General features: G+C 45.3%; 1 protein-coding gene across 3 annotated transcripts in view; it reads right to left on the minus strand.

The window, feature by feature from the left end:
* The window catches only part of LOC144695004 (myopalladin-like), a 383661-nt gene that overhangs the window by 339444 nt on the left and 20297 nt on the right, over positions 1-23920 (minus strand). For 2 of the 3 annotated variants that reach the window (XM_078565852.1, XM_078565849.1), the window contains exon 2: positions 7842-8804. In XM_078565852.1, the coding sequence (XP_078421978.1) occupies positions 7842-8803 (962 nt within the window). In that variant the 5' untranslated portion in view covers position 8804. Of the gene's footprint in view, positions 1-7841; positions 8805-13594; positions 13700-23920 lie in introns of those variants that run through there. The other variant, XM_078565851.1, reaches the window with a different exon arrangement.

The raw sequence follows: 23920 nt of genomic DNA on the forward strand, positions 1-23920 counted from the left end.
TGAGTCCAGCACTGATGACGTGCCTCTGGAGTTGTCTCCAATGCAGCAGCTGCAGGACAGGAGGCAGGAAGTACGTTTGCATCTGGCAGGGTTGCATGAGGGAATACTTCAGTTGCTCTCTGCGACGAAGGAGTCCAGGCAGAGTGCACGTGAAGGTTTGGCCCTCAGAGCAGAGCTTCAGGCTTCCTCCAATGAGAGATTGGCGACTCTCATAGAGAGGGGCTTCAATCGAATGGAACATTTTATGATTGGGATACGGTCTGACCTGCAAGCCCTCACAGCGATACTGGCCACGGGTGGTCATTCCCAATGGGGGAGATGTTGTGGACACCAAGCGTCGGCACTCGGTGCCCATGCATCTGCGTTGAGCAGGGGGGTCGAAAGGGACCTCACGTCGGTGCAGCAGCTGCCTGTCGTCGCTGTGAGCTCCTCTCAGGACACTCCGGATGAGGGCAGAAGCTCCTCCGCCCCTCTGCCAGTCAACATTTCTTCCATTGAGGCTGCAACAACTGGGGAGGTGTTAGTTCAGGAACTGGCCACTCCCTCCCAGGTGGAGCCATCACAGGCTCCACGGGCCAGAGGACGGCCGCCAAGGTCACCGAGGCCAATAGGACAGCAGAGTCAGCAGGCTGTCTCTCAGGTCACTCCGAGCGATGGGGTGGCACCTAGACGTAGCACCCGAAAACGTAAACATAAGGCACCTCAGGCACTCCACAGGTATGTCACTGGTGATTTTGTGTTGCCCTTAGAATAGGGACCCAAATTTTTCTTATTGCAGTGAAGTGTTGTTTGCTTTTCTTTTGGACAGAATAAAGCTCATCTTTGTTACCATGGCTGAGAATCTTTTGTTTGTGGTGCATTTTTCTTTTTCACATATTTAGCATGAGTGTTTGAGTGGACACTGTACTAAGCCCTTAGTTGCAGCTGAACAGGTAGAAAATGTGGCACCTAAGTGTCACGTATGGAAGTGCCAGGCAATACTGTTCCTGCTGATCCATGTGTGTGGAGCTAGCTGAAGGTTCTTTGGATTAAATTGTCCCGGGTGTCTCTGCCTCCTTGGTGTAATAGCGGGTAGTCGTTCTGCCCCTCATCATTGCCCTGTGCTTCCTCATCCTCTGAGGCACTGCTGGATTCATCATGTGCAGCCTCATCCAGGACATCAAGGTCTTCACTGTCAATTGCATCCCCCCTTTCCAGCGCAAGATTGTGCAGAGCGCAGCATGCTACCATTATCAGAGAGACGCGATCTGTGGGGGTACTAGAGTGCGCCCCCGAGCAGTCCAGGAAACGGAAGCGCATCTTGAGAAGACCGATGGCTCTCTCCACCACAGCCCTTGTGGTGCCCAGGCTCTTTTTGTACCGCTGCTCAGCTTCTGTTCTTGGACGGCGTAGTGACATCATGAGCCACCTTCACAGGGGATAGCCCTTGTCACCCAGCAGCCAACCATCCAGCCGAACCGGAGCACTGAAGAGCCCCGGCACCTGGGAGTGTCTGATGATGTAGGCGTCGTGGGAGCTGCCTGGGTACCTTGCACAGACTTGTAAAATCTGCATCCCCTGATCACACACTATCTGCACGTTCATGGAGTGGAAACCCTTCCTGTTGATGAAGGCACCGGGCTCACCTGCTGGCGCCTTGATGGCTACATGTGTACAGTCTATAGCACCCTGGACGCGGGGGAAGCCATCAATGGCCGCGAAGCCTCTGGCTCGTTGTGCCTGACTTGCCTGGTCGCAGCGGAAGTGAATGAAGGTGGATACCCGTCTGAACAGAGCGTCTGTAACCTGCTTGACACAAGTGTGGACAGCTGATTGGGAGACACCGCAAAGATCACCCACCGAGCCCTGGAAGGAGCCAGAGGCATAGAAGTGGAGGGCAACTGTGAGCTTCAGAGCTGCTGTCATGGGGTGTCCACCCACACAGTTAGGGGAGATCTCAGGGCCCATCATCTGACAGATATAGTTGACTGTCTCCCTTGAGAATTGGAGCCTCCTTCAGCACTGCACCTCAGTCATATTGAGGTAGCTGCTTCGCCGCCTGTATACCCTGGCAGCAGGATAGTGGCGTCTTCTGCGGCCCCTTGCACCTTGGACAACCTCTTGGCCCTGCACCCTTGTGAATGCGCCTGGCCTCCCAAAGGTGGCTCCCCTGGAGGCTGATTGTTCTGTCCTGGCCTCCTCCTTATTCTATCCCTCCCTTCCTCCTCAGGGGAGCTGCCTCCAGTGGAGAGATCAGAACCCATACCCCCAGGCTAAATGGAGGCCTCTGGAAAGCTGCAGGCCCAAGAAAGATTCCTGTCTGCAGACTGGTTTCAAAGTACACAAGAAGCTTTTGGAAATCGATGTGAACTGCTAACAATCACACAGGCAACTTTTAAACACTTTCAGTTATTAAAACTTTGTGTAAAACATGAACAACCCCTCTGAGTCCACATATCCTGACATTGCATTAGTTTTCTTAAAAAATCTCCTACCCGCCTGCCCGTTGGGCCCGTGCTCTGACCCGAAGTTCGCACGGGCCCCTCAAAATCCAGGACAATTGGCAATTTAAGGGCCTTAACGAGGCCTTCAATTAATGGCGGGCGAACTGAGTGCGCCCGCCGTCCGAAATATCGCGATGCCGCGCGCTGACGTCAGACGGAAAATTCTGGCCTAGGTTAGCTGGCTATAATCCCTTGTTTTCCTCTCTCACACTTCTTAAATAGTAGAGGAACATATGCAATTTTCAAATCTAAAGGAACGGTTCCTGAAGTGAAAGAACTTTGGAAGAAGATTATAGCTAGGGCACCCACAATGTTCCCACAGACTTCCTTTAAAATCCTGGGATTGACCATTTGGTCCAAGGGATTTTTCACTCTTTAGTGCTATTATTTTCTTTATTACTATTCATTTACTTGTGTTAATTTTGTTAAGTCCCTTTAGCTGATTCAATATTAGTTTCCTCGAAATGTCTGATACGCTGACCTTTGCCTTGACTGTAAATACTCATGCAAAATGACTATTTGGCATGTATGTCAATTTCTTATTTTCATTGACAATATCATACTTATCCATTTTCAAGGGGTCCACATTGCTCCTTACCACCCTTTCTTTCCTAACATATTTGTAAAAATGATTTTGTGTTGATTTTTATATCCCTTGCAGATTCTTTTCATATTTCCTTTTATCTAATCTATCTGTTTCATCACATTTTGTTCATTCTTTCAATATCTCCCAGTTACAGGATCTGTGCCTTTTTTTTAGCAATTACATATTTTTTTTCTATTAGGTTTATGTTGTCCCTCACTTCTTTTGTCATCCATGACTGTGTTTCTTTTTGTTAAATACGGCCCTTGCCTACATATCTATAAAATATACCCTTTTTCCTGATGGTTTAGTGAACTGGAGATATCTGATCACATCTGGTCAAGTGGTGGAGCATGTGCCTCTGAAAACTGATTATTCAGAGGGATGTATCTATTTACCCTGCTGACAAGCAGAGAAACATACATGATGGCAGGACCAATTATTCAGTCTGAATGTCAAAGTCAGATAGTGTGCAAAACTATATATTTTTATCATTTCCAATAGTGTCCAGAAATGCTGACTGACATATCAGTTAATTGGAATTCAATTGCAATTAATGTCTTTAGATTTGAACACAATTTTACCCGTTAGGGGTATAAACTGGTTCCATATCACATGAAATTCTTCTTTTAAACATCTTCCATCACTTTACCCATTAACAGATATGCCCAGTTTACTGTGGGCAGTCTCTGGAAATTCTCAAAGAAAGGCAATATTACAGATATTTAAAAGATACAAATCATCAAGCATGATGACTTTGGGTTGTAGACATGGTTGAAGATGTGGCTGTGGTAATGGCTAGTTTTCAGACAGGGGACTTCTCTCCATCGTCCTAGCCAATATTTATCCCTCAACCCCAAAAACAGATTATCTGGTCATTGTTGCATTGTTGCCTTTGGGACTCTGCAAACTGGCTGCAGGTGTTTCTTATAGTATAACAGTGACAGTGCTTCACAAGTACTTAAGTGTTACAAAGCTACTTGGAATGTTCTGAGGTTGTGAAAAGTACTATATAAATGCATGATTTTTCTTTTTCCTAATTCCACTGTAGGCCAATGAGATCATGGCTCATTCCACTCTTGCCTCGTTTTTTAGATGATATTCTTGTGAGATTATTTACTCTCTGCCCTTGTCATTTGAGAGGATTTTTCTACCTTTTCTACTTTGGTCTGGTTTTGAGTTCATTATAGCTTTTTCTAAACCCATAGAGGAATAACACCTGGAGGGGCACCCAATACAGGTGCACATGATCTAAAGAGCTTTGTCAAGGTACATTACGCCATGACCCTGGTACAGCATAGGAAATTTAAATTCTGTGCTGATTACTGACAGTCAAGGAGACAGGAGGGCCAAAATGCTGCTGGCTGAATATGGTTGTGCCCTATTCGAAGAGAAGCAGGAAGTTCTCCTTTGATGGACACCATAAAATTAAAAAAGGCATAAATGAATGGTCATTTATTTAATTTGTTGTTTGCAGATATTTATAGCGTGTGAATTGGCTGTTGTATTTGCCTACATACAATAGTGGCTAGATTTTCCGCGGCATGGTCATGCTATGCACGATATCTTACCATAGGGTGGAATTGTCCCAGAATTGCACTAAGTGCAGTAGAAGGTGTGAAAAATGACGTTTTACCTGCCAGCTGCAAAGGCAGGTTTTCAAACCATATCATCCACTTCCTGCCTCATTAATTATGCAGCCACAGGAAACACACCGTCTCGCTGGCGGGCGGCCTCTGAATCACCCGCCATGTTGATACCTCGCCGTTTTCTCACTCTGGGTGCCATATCTAAACTGCAGCCGCGCACAGAGTTCTTAGAGCTTGCAACCCAGGACTGCTCCAATGAAGACATGGCCCTGAAGCCCAAAAAGAGTTCAGTGATCAGTCTCTAGAATGCCTTTTGGAGGCCCCCCATGATGTTTTCCACCCCCGCTCTGGCCACAGGAGGTCCAGCAATCTCACCACTCCGGCTTGGGAGGTGTTGGCAATGGTGGTCCGTGCTAACACTGCACAGGAGGGGTCGGCCATCCAGTGCAGAAAGAGGATGAATGATCTCATCTGTGCCACCAGGGTAAGACAGCCATCTCATCACTCTAAACTCACACACTCACAAGCCCATCACACATTCACTGGCATCTCACTCACTGCCAGCTCAAGGGACATCACCATTCACTCTCTCACACACACCCTCACATCTCCATCTGGCCTCATCTCCTCTATAGACTGCCTCTTCAGCCCTCACCATCTTGAGGCCACTTGCACAGATCAACATGTGCCCCCACACAAACCCTGGGATACCCCACATCCCCAGTACAGCAGTCTCTTGCCTGGCCTGAGGCTCCTTCTCCCACTTCTCCAAGCAAGCCATAATCTGCAGCCATTGTAAAGCCACCCTCACTTTACTTCTAGTAAGTACAGGCCTGACCGTGAGCCCCCCTAAAAGTGATGTGGTGCTGCCTACGAAGCCTGGCACTGATGACCGCAAGTGAGGTTGGCAAACAAACCTCAAAGTCCCTGGCAGCTCACTAGGGAGACATCGCTTATGTACAGTTGTGAAACACGTCAATGTGCAATCTACTGACGTGCCTGGATGATCCAGCATGGGGGGGATGATTCCAGCGAGCAAGGCTTATAATAAGATGCTAAAGTATTGAAATAAGGTTTCCGACGTGCAGCGCAGGGAAATGCTGCCCACCATTGACGGTGAACTGGACAATCGCAGACTGGTTTCACGATGGTGTAAAACCGATTTTTGGCATTCTCACCATATTGTCCGGTCACGCCAACCAAGCCCACCACCAATCGAAGCAGAAAATTCCGCCATAGTTCATGGGGAATTTATTCATAACTTCGGAAAGTATACAGTAGATTTCTGGTTCAAAGTTGTGTTCAAATTTAAACACAGTAATTGCAAATCCATTCCAATTAATTCTGACATTAGTCAGCATTTCTGGATTTTTGGTAATGATAAAAAGGTATGGTTTTGCACGCCATTTAACTTTGGCATTCAGATTGCTGGTCCTGTCAGCATGTGTGTTTCTCTGTTTGTCAGCAGGCTAACTACATTTATTCCTCTGAATATTCAGTTTTCAGAGGCACATATACTCCACGATTTGACCAGATGTGATCAGATATTCCCACTTCACTAAGTCACCAGGAAAAATGGTTTATATAAATTTATATTTGTGATCTACATATCTATAAAGAGCAAGTATATTTTGTTAAACTATCCTCCAATGCTAATTTTTTATAAAAAGCTGTGTTTCGTTAGATCTGGAGTAAGAGCAAGGGATATACAAAATGTCTAACAAAGGTGATAATATGCCAGAAAAGTTGACAGGGATGGAAAACAGGACATTGGAATTGGGCTTTGTGGGAATTTTTCACTTATGGAAGATAAAGAGAGCCAATATGCATTGTGTTTATGCAGAACCTTTTAGAGTAAAAATGGTTGTCCAAAGCTCTTTCACTTGTTCCAGATGCAACCAAGGAGGAATTTCTATGTGTTCTTATACCTGTGTGCAGAAGACTGTAGTCTCAATCTTTATACTGGGTATCCATACATAAGCACATTAAATTAAGATGTTACATTTTCTACTCCCAGTTCTGTTCAGCCAAGTTAGCAATCTCCCTGCTAATGGTTTAATGATGAAATGCCAAATCAGACATTATCAATCTAAATGTGTATTCAGGGAATGCTTAAATTATATATTATAGACAATCAATGATTTTTTTCAATGTCATACATCATGACAAGTTTAATAAAACAGAGAGTCATTCATCTTTGCCTTAAACATACACAAAGTTAACATGAATATTGTGCAAGCAAGACCAACCAAACATTACTATTTTAGGTCATCTTAAGGAACAACAAACAGATGAAATGCAACAAGCTCAGTTCAAGGGCAATGATTTACAAATTTCTTGGAAAAACTAGGTGGAATGATGGAATATGATCCACAAAACGCCAGTAAAAATCCAAGATTTCTACATTATAAAATAGACTTAGTCATCCTGGAAAAATGTGTTCTGTTGATGATACCTCTTGAATCAAAGTTGTCAAAATGAGTCTTGATGACACTAGCCTTGGAATATATGCAGTTAATCTATACCAAATAAGGACCTTGAAATGCTTATCACAAATGCTGCACACCAAGTAAATTTCCTGCTTTCCTGAAATTTCAATAAACTGTTTTTGTTGATGTTATGCTCCATCACACTTGTAAATCCAGGATAAAGTTATTTCCAGATCAAAGAAAGACAAACTTATTATAATAAATAAGAATATATGTTTATCATTGAAAATGAATCAATCTTTGAAGCCAGCTGCTCAACAAATTAATGACAACAAACTGTTATAATAAATACAAAATAAGAGATACTTTGAGGGTTTTACAAAGATATAGAAATACTTCACAGGCCATAAAAATGAACTCATTTTCTTTAATCATCATTGTATAACAAAATCAATGAAGTAATTTCCGACATACCTAAGAGATAAAAAGGACTAATTTTTCAATTTTACACTACTGGTGCAGAGCCTCCTTGCCGGTAGCCCAGACTCAGTATTCAGGCACAACCATGCACAATTTTCAAAACATTTAAAATCATGGTCAGAGAATCATCTGCAGGACTCACCTGAATTTTTTGACATGTGATACCAGCCAGAAAAACTAAATACTGACGAGGTGAGGCCCAAAAATTAACCCAAAGCTATTTAACTACCTCAAACCAAGTTTGCAAATTTTAAACACAAAATTATGGGGCACTCACCTTACTTCTGGTGTTGGTAATCCTGTCACAACGCAGTCGAGCTGGACCCTGCTTCCTTCTGCTGCTTCCCTGCTCTTTAGTCGCTGGATGAATCGCGGTGGATTCCCTTCAGTACCTTCAGTGTAAAAAGGTCTTGACTGAGTTTCGGTTGTTTTAGCTTCTGCTGTTAGTGTCTCAGTACCCGCTGGTAGAACCGGAACCTGTGCTATTTCTTCAGATTCCTCCTTTGGTATAGTTTCTTCATATACCTGAACAGAAAACGGTACGTGTGTCCTCTCCCTCTCGTCGACAGACCAAGATGAATATTGAGCTTGTGAGTGAGATTTTGTCTGCGCCCTGCTTCGAGTGTTTTTACTGGTTCTAGGTTTAATCCGTTTTGTACTTGTTGTTTTAAAGAGTGAAGATAACTCCTCAATAAAATCCGCAGCTTTACTTAAGTAATCTTTTTTAGCTTCTGTTTCAGTACTGTAAGGGCTGTTCTTTGACTGCTTTCTTAATTCTCTGTGAGTTTCTTTCGAACTGTTGGGACTTTTAGTGAAATACTCACAGTGGTATGATTGATTGTTCAATTTCTCTGGGAAACCTGAGGAACTTGCAGATTCTAGAACTTTTCTATTCCCAGCAGGTCTCAAAGTGTCATACAAATCTTTGTTGGGGCAGCTTACATTGATCTGCTTTTCATCTTTCTTCACTTCATGAGAACATTGGGCAATGGCTTGCTGAGCTAAATTTACACTTTTGTCCAATTCTTCCTGACTCAAAAATGCGGACAGGTCGGGGGATTCATCCTGACCATCTAAATCCTGGGAAACCCCAGATTTATTGCCATAACAGAAATGCTGTGAGGCAACTTCTGACCTGCTTTTCTCACCGTGCTCTTGATGTATTTGGACTTCAGCTAAATAGCTCTCCCTCAGAAGTTGAGATATCGATGTAGAAGCTTCAAAGTTGTCCTCTTGCATTCTGTCATGAATAAAAACAAATTCCAGATTACAGTTTCAGTTGCATGTCACTAACTGAACAAAAAATCCATTCATTCAGTTTAATATAATCTCCATAATTGAAGAATGGCATGTTCTCATTGTACTGGTCACCTCCCAATTTCATTACCACCGATCCAAGGGTGTATTGTCTAGTTTGCAGTGAAGTGGGACTTCATTCAGTAATCTTGCTATGAATTTCGGTAAACTGGTGGGAGTGAAATTTGACAGGGTTTGCTTGTTGTGCTTCCTGCTCTCAAGTGCTGAGTATTTCATGACTTGCAGATCCTATGGACAGAATCGTCCCAGATTTGTACTAAGTACGGTAGAAAAAAAATGTTTTACCCGCCGGTCACAATGGTGACTTTTCATGCTGTATCATCTCAATCCCACCTCATTAATCATGCATTCCTGGGAAACATGCTGTTTCAATGGTAGGCCGGGTCTCATTTGCCCACCAGACTGTCACCTCACCACTTCCTCACGCCGAGTGCCATATTCGAAGTTCAGCCGTGTGCACATCTCTCAGAGCTTTCAGCCCAGGACTGCTGCACAGAAGGCAGGGTCTCAAAAGGCAAGAAGACTGCAGCCCCCCGATTCAGTGAAGCATCCCTGGAACATCTTTTGGATGCTGTGAAGTCCTGCCGTGATGTCCTCTGTCCCTGTTCTGGCCGCAGGAGGTCCAGCAATCTCACCTTAGTAGGTGATGGCAGTGGTGATCAGTGCTAATGCTGCACAGAAGAGGTCGGCCATCCAATGCAGAAAGAGGATGAATGATCTCATCTGTGCCACCCGGGTAAGGCAACTATCTCATCACTCTAAACTCGCACACTCAAGCCCATCACACATTCAATGGCATCTCATTCACTGCCAGATCAAGGGACATCACCGCTCACTCTCTCACACACACCCTCACATCTCCATCTGGCCTCATCTCCTCTGGAGACTGCCTCCTCGGCCCTCACCATCTTGAGGTCATTTGCACAGATCAACATGTGCCCCCACACAAACCCTGGGATACCCCCCTTCCCTAGTACAGCCCTTGCCCTGCAGCCTCTCCCCTTGCCTGAGGACACTTCTCCCCCTTCCCCAAGCAAGCCCTGCAGCCATTGAAAGGCCACCCCTGCCTTACAGCTAGACTGGTAGGTAGAGACCTGACCGTGAGCCCCCCCCAAAAAGTGATATGGTGCTGTCTGCGAAGCCTGGCGCTAATGACCGCAAGTGCTGCCCAAAGTAAGGTAGGCAAACAAACCTTGAAGTCCCAAGCGAAGTGCAGCTCGCCAGGTGTCCATCACTTATGTACAGTTGTGAAATACGTCAGTATGAGTATTGGATGATCCAGTGTGGGGCGATGATTCCGGCGAGCTAGGCTTATAATGATATGCAGATGTACGACAATGAAGTTCCCGACATCCAACGGCAGGAAATATTGCCCGCCATTGACGGGCAGAGTGGACGACTGGAAACTGGTTTCACGACGTCGTGAAACTGATTTTTGATGCCGCCAAACAGGCCTGCCACCAACTGGCACAGAAAATTCCGCCTTATATTTCACTGTCTAATTCAGGTGGGATATCAATTTCAGTCCTGGAGTTTAGGAATGATTAAATGCATGATGGTATGTCTTCAGAAGAAATCTCCTCCCAGAAAGAATTCCCTCCTCTGAGGTCTCTTCAGAGGAGGGCTTCGATCGCTTAGAAAGACCCACAGGAACAAAGCAACAAGCATTGGAATGGCAGTGAGAGATCAAACAGAAACAAGTTATACAGTCAAACTACATGACTGTGTTCTTCTCAAAGGCTCATAAATGGATGCAAGTAACAGTCAAAGGGCTGAATTTTGTACTCGGAGAGCAGGGGGGCTCGCCGATGCATAAAATTACACGGGATGACGTCGGGCAGAACCCCTGATGTCACCGCGCCCCATTTAAATTTTCAGGAAGGCGGGCCCGCAGCAAAATCAGCTGCGCACTCGCTGACCTGTCAATGGCCAATTGAGGCCATTAACAGGATCATTGAAACAATTAAAGGACCTGTCCATCCAACCTTAAGGTTAATGGGCAGGCCAGGAGCCCCGGCGGCAATAGAAAAAGCATGAAGCCTCATCCACCAGCGGGATGAGGTTTCATGTAGGGATTTTAAAAGTTTAATAAAGTTTTAGTGTAATTTATGAACATGTCCCATCTCATGTGACATTGTCACATGAGGGGGACGTGTTAAGGATTTTTTCAAATATTTTAAATGTTTTTAAAACTGTCAGCGATCTCCCTGAGGCAGCACTTAGCCTCAGGGAGATGTGCGCTCTTTCGTGCGCATGCACAAAAGAGCACACTCTCGCTTTTGGGGAATCCCCCCGCCCACACAGGAAGCGCATAGCCTTAATTGGCCCGCCCATGTAAAATGGCGGTGGGGATCGGCTCCCCACCCGCCAGAAATTGGGTCAGGCCCGCCCGCCCGGTAGGCAGAAAATTCTGCCCAAAGTCTCTGTTTGCACAAGTTCCAAGCCTCAAAACCTTCGATCCTGACAGACACTGATCTCAAATGCTTGCTGCTCAAGTTCTGACAGCACCGAGAAATTGGATGGCCCTTCCTCAATCTTAGTCTATTCTCTGATGTTGGGTATTGTCTTGTCCTGCAGTGAGAGAGGGTGAGTGTTTGTGAGTGTCTGGTACAAAGGACAGTGCAGAGTGCAATGGGGTAGTAGGAATAGGAGTGATTCTCCAAGTCCAACTTAGATGATGGAACTCTCCTACCCAGGCTTCTCCATTTCCCCAATCAATCTACTTCAGTGCCAGGTTTATTTCTGCAGTTCCTCAGCACTGGCCTCCTGCAATACGACATCCTGCACCTGCCCCACAGCTAAGTAATGTCTTCAGCCGGGAGGCTGACAAACTACATTAATTGGGACCTGGTGTTAAAATTGTCCAGGCCTCGCAACAATATTGGCATACAGGTCCATTGCCTAACTGAGACCCCACCAATCCCATCCAAAGTTAAAATCAATCTCCAAAACTCACCTGCTGAAAAGTGGCTTGGAATTAAAAGTGAGGCTGATCTCTCAGCTGGTGAGCTCCAGTGTGCTCTTACAAAGATGCACTGAGTGACTTTTCTGGGGCTCTTCTGATAATTTCCCCATTTAGGACCCAATGAAATGTGGAGTGGGAAGGGGTAAAAGACTTTCCTTCTCCCTCAGTTTCAATTGGAAATTTTTAATCGAGGTATGAGCCCAATGCAACCTAGTTCCACAGCAAATGCTGTGCTCCCCAGAAGGAAAACACACCTCCCTTCTGCCATCCTTAAATTCAGGGATTTCAGGCCCCATGTACTGCATTGCTTTAGCACTCAGTTATAAGAATCATGGTGGTGGACATAGAGTGAGACAGTTAATAAGATTTAAATTGACTTCAAGACAACAAAGTAAAGGTAGGGTTTGAAAGAGTTCGTGCAACAGGGCTCTCCAAATCTTCAGGTAGCTCAGCAGCAGTTTACTTGTGGAAAATGGATACATGGGCAAAGACTAAGAGTAATTCTGCAATCTTATGATCTCAGTAGGAAGCCATAGTTGCTGGAAACTCACTATGGAAGATTGGGAACATGTTGTTCATCTAATACCAACTCACTTTCTTCAAACACAACTACCTCACTGGAAACACAGGACTGAAGAATCACTCTCACTGTTTCTGCCATCTCTTATGATTATGTCCTCTAAATAGCTTCACTTTAGAAATCATTTCTGTTTTCTACACATTTCAGTTTTGGATAGCTGCTTTTAAAATTACAAAAAGGTAAATCATTCACAAAGTAATATTTTAGTTTTAATAGATACTGTGCAGTAGCATGTCACCCAGTATCAAACAGCGGTTCAGGAAGGCAGCTCACCACCACCTTCTCAAGGGCAAGTAGGGATGGGCAATAAATATTGATCTTGCAAGCAACTCTCATATCCTATGAGTGAAAGACAAAAATTCTTTTCAGTCTGATTTTTAAATTCTAGTTACATCTGTCTGCTGACTTAGCGTAGTGTATATCCAGTGCTTTTGAAGGAAATCTACGTAAAGGCTTTCTCAGTGCTGTTCCTTCCTTAATGCCTAAAAAACTGAATATTATATAGATATGAGGATGAAGGTTGGTGATACTAAATCTGTCATTAGGCTACCAGTCAATATTACTGATGCATTGATTGCTCTCGGCTGACCACATGTTGCTGACACTCAAACAGCAGAGGAAACATTGCCCTTCCAGAAGAACTCTTTCTGCAGCTGTTGTGTACGTTAATTCTAGGAGAAGATCCTCTAAGCAATAATCTAATTATAGTCTGTGATATCATTTTACGATACAAAAATCAAAGCAGGCCCTGGGTCATCTTAAATTTGTTTCAAACTGTGAATCTACTTTGTAATGATACTGAATTTTAGAAATGGACCTTAAAATGGACAGGAGATGAGGTTATTCTATAAGAAGCTATGACATCACCTGAATATCTAAGGCATGTGTGGCAGAACACAAAGCAGCGTTAGCTTCAGTCGCTTAATAAAATAAAAATACAATATCCAACAAGTTCTGAACTTGAGCTCAAACAAAACCCACTACATTTAAATAAGATTCTCAGCACTGGAATCCAGCACTTGTATCTGTTGAATAGAAGCACAGAAGCTTGGCAAGTATTTATTCTGTTTGTGAGTAATGATTCAAAGAGCATGCTACTTTCAATTCTACATTCATTTCTATAAACTATTCAATACACTAACACTGCATTAAACTAATAGAACAATACCTTTTGACTGGCCCAGTGGATGGTGTGATGTGAAAATCTAGCAGTGGCTGTTACCCAGTAGAAGTTGGAGATGAGAGGTGGGCAGCACTGCAATCCTGCAGACCCTTGGGACAGAGCAACTAACAGCCTGGGGGTTGGTTGAGAGTTAACCTTGACGTTGGTGAGATAGTGGTAATAAGCAATGGGCAACCTGTCACCACAGTACAAGTAACATTTGTCAGCATACTGGGTCTGAAGTTATTTTCGGTAGATGAAACCATGTGCCTAGAAAATATTCAGCTCATTGGATGGGAGACTGTGAGCAATGTGTAGCAGCACCTAAGACACAGACTCAAAGCCTAGCCTATAACATTTCTCTAATGGGTATGCTAGAAATCTTCACTGATTGATCAGCACTAAACCTAATGGGGAGTGGGACTATTACATAGAACATTGCTTTTGTATTATTTCATGGCACATTACATTCCTGTAAGGTCTAAAGATTAGAATTAAGGAGTGTAATTTCAGAATAAAAGTATGGATAAAATACGCTGAAGCATTTTTCATTATATTCCCTAGTGACTGTTTAACAGGTGGGTGTTCCTAAAAATAGCTGCTACATGTCAGTTGCCTTTGTTGCAAAGATTCATATGCTGATATACCGTTCAAAGAAATCCCTTTGTACTAGCTTATAGCATTTGTAAAAAAAGGCCGCAACACATCATACATTCTAAATTTAAGAAAACGGAACAATATTTAAGAAGTGTTTTGCACTTATACTTGTATTCCAAAACTGAAGCACTTATAAAGTTTGATTCAGTCAGCAGCATTCCTGTTTCTCAATCCTACTCCATCCAAACTGTTGACCATCCAACCTCTTGGGACCCATGTTAGCTGATATTTTTAACGGTTCTCTTGCCTCAGGTACTGTTTACCCACCAATTCCCTTCAAACCTATCACCCTTCCTTGACCCCTCTGTCGCTGCAAACTACTGTACCATCTACAGCCCAGCTTTCCTCTCCAAAGTCCTTGAATATGTTGTCACTTCACAAATCTGTGTCCATTTTTCCCACAATTCCATATTTGAATCCTTCCAATCAGGTTTCTGGCCCTGCCACAGTACCGAAACAGCCTTTATCAAAGTCACAAATGACATTGTTTGTGGCTGTGACTATTCATAAACTATTCTTTCTCAACCTATCAGTAACCTTCGATGAAGTTTACAACACCATCCTCCTCTTTTGTCCAGCTGGGTAGAACTACCCTTGTTTGATTCCATTCTTTTTTTAACAAATCAAAGCTAGAGAATCACCTGTAATGACTTCTCTTCCCACTCCTGTACTGTTACCTGCGGAGGCCTCAAGAATCTTTCCTTGGCTCCCTGCTATTGCACATCTACATGCTTCCGCTCAGCGATGTAATCTGAAAACACATCAGGTTCTATGTGTACATTGGGGACACTCAGTTCTTTCTCACTGCACCTCTTTGGGCCCTTCCACTGTCTCTGATTTGTCACACTGCTTGTCCAACATCCAATATTGGATGAGTGGAAATTTCCTTCAACTAAATATTGGGAAGACTGAAGCTATTGTCTTTGGTCCCTGCCATAAATTCTAGCCATCGTCTCCATCCCTGGCAACTCTCTGAAGCTGAACCAGACCATTCTCAACCTTGGTGTTGTGTTTGACCTAAAATGAGTTTCCAACAACGCATCAGTCCCATCATCAAGACTGCCTACTTCCAGCTCCATAACATCGCTCAAAGTCCAACCCTGCCTCAGCTCATCTGCTGGTGAAATCTTCATTTCATGCCTTTGTCACCTCTAGACTTGACAATTCCAATGCTCTCCTAGTCAGCCTCCTATCTTCCACCCTATATAAATTTGTGCTCATCCAAAACTCTTGTTGCCTGTACCCTGATTTGCTCCAAGTCTCGGTCACCCATCACCCATGCCTTCCGAGCTACACTGGTTCCTGGTCCGATAACGCCTCAAATTTAATATCTTCAACCTTGCTTTCATATCCTTCCATGGCTTCACCCCTTCTGATGCTGAATATTACACCTGGTCATGGTGGGCGGGACTCGCCCCCGAAAGTGTGCAACATTCCGACTCCCGCCCCTGCCATCCAACTATGCTATATAAAAAGGCAATTATGCAAATTCTGGCCTGAGGGCAGATTTCTAGCCCACAAGACTGAGTGTGTCTCCAAAGCCTGCCCAATTGGTGTTGGAGGGTGTCCGAAGTCATTGGCCGTGACCCGGAAGAAGGTCAAAGCCACTCATTTAAAGGGCCAACTGGATGGGGCACTGTCAGGTGACATAGCAAATGTGTGCTTTCTCCAGACATCTACCGAATTTATTCAGGGGAGATAGTATCAGGCCTGGTTGCATGTAAGTATGAATACGTTTAACATTTTACTGAAATGTGCACATCCTAAGTTGTTTCTTGCCACTGACCACAGATGGCATACAATTTGACCGTGAACATGCTTTCAAGATCTTAACATAAAGGAGCTGTCTAGTTACAGCTTGTTTTCCTCCATAGATAGCTGAGGCAAGGGGGCGAGGGGAGAGGCAGAAAATAAGCCCCAAGATTTGATGATGGATCCCTGCATGCCCTCCTCCAGGTCGTGTCTACCAGGTGTGAACAACTTGTGTCAGCAGATGGCATGAGGAAACCTCCTTCAGTGACACTGGCAGCCTGGCAGGAGGTGCCAGTGGAGGTTAGCAGCATAGGCATAGTGCTTTGCAAATGGACGCAATGCCAGAAGAGGCTGAATGAGCTCCTGACATTGGCCAGGGTGAGTAACTCCTCATTATGTCTATCCTTAAGCTCAGAAGCTGCAGGGAAGGCTCAAGAATGCTGGGGGCCTGTGAGGAATTCTGAGGTGCAAGGCAGCATTATGCAGCAATGGCATTGCTCAGTGCCTCTGTGGACTTGTTGTAGTGGTTCTGTGGGGGTTTATTGGGTGGGGGGGATGGGGGTGGTGTGGGTGCCTCTTCACATGAGGAAGGTGCACAGGATCTTGCCAGCCAAGCATTGTGGTGATCATGCATTTCTCAATCACCTTGAAGGCAAGCTGACATAACTAACCTAAGAATGGTAATCATTGCAATGTTACAACTACCTTCAGGAAAAGTGTGCCCACAATGCCAGAGAGAGTGGCAGAACTGGAGGTGTTGTCTCTGAGCTGGCCATCCTGATGCTGCACGAGGAGGATGTTCCCCTGCTTTCCTCAGCTGATTTCTCAAAGTCCATTGGTAAATGCGAGATTGGAGGAAGGCATGGGTCTGGTAAGATTGCAAGTGGCTGAAACCGGGATATGGGGGAGAGGGCAAGTGGGAGGATGCTTGGCAACGAATATAAAAATTGTTGTCTCGGCACTCAAAGGGCAGAATGAATTGAACTAAGTGCGGTATCAGGCGTGAAAAAAGATGTTTTACCCACTGGCCGCAATGGCGGGTTTTCGCGCCGTATCTTCCGCTTCCCATCTCATTAATTATACAGCCACAGGAAACACGCTGTCTCTCTGGCGGGTGGTCTCTGAATCGCACCCCATGCTGTTACTTCACCATTTCCTCACTCCAGGTACCATAACTAAACTCAGCCACGCACAGAGCTCTCAATGCTAGCAGTACAGGACTGCTCCAGTAAAGGCCTGAAGGCCAAGAGGAGTTCAGTGACCCGTCACTGGAATGCCTTTTGGAGGCCTACCATGATGTCCTCCACCCCCACTCTGGCCACAGGAGGTCCAGCAATCTCACCACTCCAGCTTGAGTGATGGTGGCAGTGGTGGTCAGTGCCAATGCTGCACAGAGGAGGTTGGCCATCCAGTGCGGAAAGAGGATGAATGATCTCATCTGTGCCACCAAGGTAAGGCAACCATCTCATCACTCTAAACTCACACACTCACAAGCCCATCACACATTCACTGGCATCTCACTCGCTGCCAGCTCAAGGGACATCACCACTCACTCTCTCATACAAACCCTCACATTTCCATCTGGCCTCACCTCCTCTGAAGACTGCTTCCTCAGCCCTCACCATCTTGAGGCCATTTGCACAGATCAACATGTGCCCCCACACACACCCTGGGATACCCCCCTTCCCCAGTACAATCCCCTGCAGTCTCTTGTCTTGCCTGGGGCCACTTCTCCCCTTTCACCAAGCAAGCCCTAGCTCTGCTGCTGTTGAAAAGCCACCCCTGCCTTACGGCTAGTCTGCTAGGTAGAGACCTGACCATGAGCCCCCCTAAAGGTGATGTGGTGCTGCCAGCGAAGCCTGGCGCTGATGACAACAAGTGCTGCCCAAAGCAAGGTAGGCAAACAAACCTTGCAGTCCCAAGCGAAGTGCAGCCCGCCAGGTGCACTTTGGTTATGTACAGTTGTGAAACACGTTGGCGTGCAATCAATGTGCCCGGATGATCTAGCGTAGGGGGAATGATTCCGGTGAACAGGGCTTATAATGAGATGCTAAAGTATTGAAATTAGATTCCCGATGTGTGGCAGCAGGAAACGTGGCCCTCCATTGACGCGTGGAGCAGATGATTGCAAACTGTTTTTACGACGCCGCAAAACCAATTTTTGCAATTGCCCGATATTTTCCACTCCCGTCCGCTATGACACTCGCCAAAAATGAGAGCGGACGATTCTGCCTAAAGATTGGGGCTTCCCTCGTGGGAAGGTTGTAATATTGCTGCAAGTGTGCTATAATGATCCCAATGGGTCATATCTCATATTGCACATGACTGTAATGGTGCTGAGCATTGTGACCTTGCACACCCGTGGAATGGGTTCCAATGCCAACTAACGGCCTTTTTTTCTGTGTCTCCTGTGCAGGTGAAGCCTCTTCCATGGAACATGACAGAGATGCTGGCCCAACAATTCCCCCCCGAGGTTGAGGAAGAACCCTCAGAAAATGCAGCATTACATCCTTTCACAGCACCAAGCACCAGTGCCAGGCCATTTGCATTTACCCACTCTTCATGCACCAACCTTCCTCCATGGACAGAATGGCAGCAGTCCTGGAGGGGCAAGCCGAACATCACGCTGATGCAATTTGGATATGTGCTCCAGCTCTGAGCTCACGAGCCCAGAGCCTGCGTGACAGGGAGACTGAGAGCCAGGACACTGAGCCAGCTTCTGGGGCCTCACGCAAAGGCAGGGAGGACCAAGCAGTCCTAGTGGCGGAGGATGAGCAGCTGCTGCTGCCACCTGGAAGCACCTCTCAGAGTACTTTTAATGGGGGCAGCTTCTCCTCTGCCCATCCGCCAATGACACATTCCTCGTCCATTGTCACAGCGACAGAAGCTCCTCCTGTCACTCTGCAGGAGTCTTCTAACGTGGTGAGCCCTCAAGGTCTCAGCCACACAGATGACGCCCGCCAAAGTCATCCAGGGCAAGGGGAGTAGCAGATCGGCAGCCGCTTTCCAGGTGAATGGCCGCTATCTGGCGTTCCCTTCTTCCTCAAGGGTATTCCCTCTCTGAATGGCGAGGTTATGGAGGGCGCAGCATACTGTGACCAAGAGTGACACAGGTGATGGAGCATACTGCAATGCCCCTCCTGAACTGTCAAGGCATCTGAACCTCACCTTCAGTAGGTCAATTGTCTGCTCAACAATGGCCCTGGTGCTTCCGTGATTGTCGTTGTAGCTCCTCTCCGCGTCTGTTCTCAGGCCCTCACTGGAGACTGGAGTCATGAGCCATCAAAGGGTAACCCTTGTTACTGAGAAGCCAACCATCCAGGACATCAGGGCCACTGAACAGGTCTGGTACACAGACTGTAGAGTGATAGCTGCTGCCTGGGTACCTTGTGCATTCCTACAAAATCTTGATATAGTGTAATGACACTAAGGTCTCCACATGCTGCCTGAAATGATTCTGTTGCAAAGATGTTCAGCACAACAGTTACCTTTCCAGCTACAGGCACTGGGTGACAACCAACACAGTTGGAAGATATCTCCCCTGCCAGAATGTCACAAAGAGAGGTGGTTGTGGCTCTTGAGAACCTGAGCCTCCTCTGGCATTGTGTCTTGGTCATCTGAAGGTAGCTCAGTTTCTGCCTATATATATGAGGGGCAGTATAAGTCCTTCTGCGTCTCTGTTGATGCATCATGATGCGTGCATCACCTTCTTGGTCTGGTGCAGCTCTGCCTCCCTCAAGCACAGCAGTGCATCCTGGACCTCTCGATCTGCCCTTCTTCCTCTCTCTCTCAATCTCCTCCTCCCCCTCCTCTCCTCCTCACCGGAGATGTGTCTCTCGCAGGGACAACTATTCTGATATGTTCCCTAGTAAAGTGGCTGAAGTGCTGGTGAGGGTCCAAATTCATCTCTCAGCAGGAAGGATAAAGCCTCGAAATAAGAGAAGTATTAAGCTGAAACTTCGCTTTATATATAGAGCACTGCCAGCAGTCACAGCACCCTGAGCTGCTGAGTTCAAACTCAGCTATAGACTTTAAACCTGCCTTAACAAGCTGACTGTTAAAAAAATGAAAAACCCACCTGGCATGAAACACATTCTCCAACCGTTTTATTGCTTCCACCACATTTTATTTCAGTCAATTGGGACATTAATGAGCTTAAATATCCTACTTAATTAAATTTGGATAAAGTGGGCGGGATCCTGATTTCCAGCCCCGCCCACCTGCCGTATTATCCAGATCGGCTGTGATGACATCAGGAATGTGACCCGACGTCAATGCATGCGGTAATACGTTGGCACGAGCACATAACAGTCCCATTTTCTGACTGTATTGTTCACACCTTGATCTTTGTAAACTCCTCCAAGCCAACAAACTTTTGAGATCTCTGCGCTCCTCCAATTCTGGCATTACCAATTTTAATCATTCAGCTGTAGTATCAGATGCCTTGTTCCTAAACTCTTTAATTCCCTCCCTAAACCTTTCTGCCTCTCTTTCCTGCTTTAAGATGCAAGTTTCTGTTGTTGTATCAAAAGATTATTAGTTCAAGCACCAAAAGAAGACTGAGGTGTATGATATAGGCAAATCTTGCCTAGAATTGAAGGGGTATAGCACTGTGAGAAGCACCAGCCTTTTGACGGAATGCGAAACAGCAGTCAGAAGCCATCATTTTCATGTTATTTGCCAAGTAGAGGATTGGCTTCACTCATCAGTAAAATTTAGCAGGTCTAAAACCAGCATTGCACTCAGTTCTGTCAATTTCCCAACAGGCAGGCTTCCTAAAAGACAATAATTAATATCTATTAGTTACAGGAATGAGCTATTTGTAAAATTATTTCCTGTTCAATTTTTCAGTGAATTGTACATGTTCACATATTTCATTGAACAATGATGGAGTACAAATCACAGGACAAATATATGGGTTTCACTCGATGTCCTCATGTTCAGCATAAACAGGACAGCAGAGACGTGACAATGGCGGGGAATGACTTTGCCACCCTGTTCCTACCTTCGCAGTGGCCCAACTCTAGGTAGCCACAGACCGCCCCCCACCCCAAAGTTAGGCAATGTACCCGTTTAAAATGCAAATTAGGATTTCATCCGGAGTGCAGCGTACTGTGATGTAGGTTGTTCAGCATTACAGAATAGAACATGATTCTCCCAGGCAGAGCTTCAACTGCCCAGAATCTGTGTTGCAGTGGTAGTCCCCGCACTCTGTCACATTACACCACCACCCTCAGCCCATCCTGGCATAGACAGCCAGTCTACACTTAGGTTGACTGGAAATAGGACTGGTTGGTGAAGAGAACTGAGAGACAGAGCGGGCAGAAATGCAGAGTTGGATTTGGCTGAGCTGGACTAGAGGATATACTGAAACTAGTGGCCAGAAGATTTGGGGTCAGGAGATTGGAAGTTGGGGGTGGCAAGAATAAAATTCCAAAAATTGGTACTGGAGGATGATAGGAGGTGGGGATTCTATGGAGGCTGCAGAGTGGGCTTGGGAATGAAGTGAGGTGATGTGAGAGTGGTACGCAGTATTTGCAACAAACTCAGAATCAAAATGGTGAACGTGACTGGCGCAGAGGAAGGAGCAACCAATGAAGGGGGAGTGGATCCTAAGGATTTTATTGCAGGTAAACAACGAAAGACTGTTTCTACTGGTGGGTGAATGGGGAAAAAAGGGAATAGAGACAGAGGATTATCATGCACGTGGGGAATAGCACGCCTTGATTTTAAACTGCCATCTCCAACCACCACGGTTCACTCCAGACTGAAAGAGAAGGGGAGCAGCATGCAACACAGTCACAAGTTGCAGACCTGCTCTCTTGGCACCTCTCCCATTGCAACAAACCCACAAACAATGCCAGGCCTGCCGCCCTTGTTTCATCCACCAGCTCTATTCACAGGATCTTGCAGGGTTTCTAGCCAGAGCCTGAAGTGATACTCAATCTGAAGCAAGAGAAACAGCCGAACAATGGGAGTTGAAGTTAGGGTGTCCAACACTGGTTGAAGGCATTACGGGAATGTTGATCACATGATGTTCTGACCACATACTATCTGATTATACGATGCCTGATGATATAACATCTTATCATGTGTCATGCACAAATGTTGTGCATTGTGTAATTATCCAGTTAAGATTTTGCCTTCTCCATGGTGGGGTTGTGTAGTTGAGTATCCTTGCTCATGGTCTCCATCCAGAATCTGTTGTGCAAGAAGTTCCAAGAACCACCTTGTACTGCCACCTTTAAGGATTTGTAGCGGTATAAGGCACCAAGATCTCTCTGCTCATCTACACTTTTCAAATTTATACTATACTGTCTTTCCATATTAGTCCTCCCAAAGTGCATCATTTCACATTTCTCTCCATTGAATGCCATCTGCCACATTGCTCCCCATTCCAGCATCTCATATGTGCTTATATCTATCCTCATTCGGGATAATTCAGGATAAAATCAATAGTCACCTGGACAAATGCAGATTAATTAAGGAAAGCCAAACATGGACTTCTTAGAGGCAAATTGTGTTTAACTAACCTGCTTAAGTTTCCTGATGAGGTAACAGAAAGAGTTGATGAGGATAGTGCTATTGATGTGGCATATGTGGAGTTCTGAAAGGCATTTGATAAAGTGCCACACAACAAACATGAGCAAAGTTGGAACTCGTGGAATAAAAAGGACAGTAGTAACATGGATACAAAATTGGCTGAGTGACAGGAAACAGAGGCTAGTGGCTAATGGATGTCTTTTGGACTGGAGGAATGTTTATGGTGGAGTTCCCCAGGAGTTGGTGTTGGGGCCTTTGCTCTTCCTGATATATATTAATGACCTAGACCTTGGTGGATAAGACACAATTTCAAGACTTACGGGTGATGCAAAAGTTGGAAGTTTTGTGAACTGTGAGGGGGATAGTGTAGATCTTCAAAATGACAGGGACAGGTTGGTGGAATGGGCAAATAAGTGGCAGGTGAAATTTAATGCAGAGAAGCGTGAAGTGATTCATTTTGGTAGGAATAACGCAGGGAGGCAATGTAAAGCGCAAAATTGTGCAGGACAAGGACAGCACATGGATGGGAACACCACCACCTGCAAGTTCCCCTCCAAGCCACACACTATCCTGACTTAGAACTATATCATCGTTCCTTCACTGTTGCTGAGTCAAAAGTCTGGAACTCCCTTCCTAGCAGCACTGTGGGTATTCCTACACCACATGGACTGCAGCGGTTCAAGAAGGCAGCACACCAACATCAATTAGGGATGGACAATAAATGCTGACCTGGCCAGCGACATCCACATCCCATGAACATATAAATAAAGTAAAAGGAACAGAGGGGCCGGGTGTAAATGTATATAAATCATTGATGGTGGGAGGACAGGTTGAGAGTGTGGTTAATAAAGCATATGGCATCCTGAGCTTTATCAATAGGGGCATAGAGTATAAAGACAAGGAAGTTATGCTAAACCTGCATAAAACATTGGCTCGGCATCAATTGGAATATTGCATCCAGTTCTGGGCACCGCACTTTAGGAAGGATGTAAAGGCATTAGAGAGGGTGCAGAAAAGATTCATCAGAATTATCGAAGGGATGAGGAACTTCAGTTACTTAGATAGATTGGAGAAGTTGGGGACTTTGGAGAAGATAAGATTGAGGAGAGATTTGTTAGAGGTATTCAAAATCACGAGGGGTCTGGACAGAGTTGATAGGGAGGAACTGTTCCCATTGATGGGAGGATCAACAACCAGAAGGCACATATTTAAGGTGATTGGCAAAAGAAGCAATGGTGACATGAGGGAAAACGTTTTCACACAGCAAGTGGTTTTAGGATCTGGAATGCACTGCCTGAAACTGTGATGGAGGCAGGTTCAAGTGAGACATTAAAGAGGGAATTGGATTGTTATCTGAAAAGGAAAAATGTGCAGGGTTAT

This window comes from Cetorhinus maximus, chromosome 20 (genome assembly GCF_964194155.1).
Source record: "Cetorhinus maximus chromosome 20, sCetMax3.hap1.1, whole genome shotgun sequence".
NCBI lineage: Eukaryota > Metazoa > Chordata > Chondrichthyes > Lamniformes > Cetorhinidae > Cetorhinus > Cetorhinus maximus.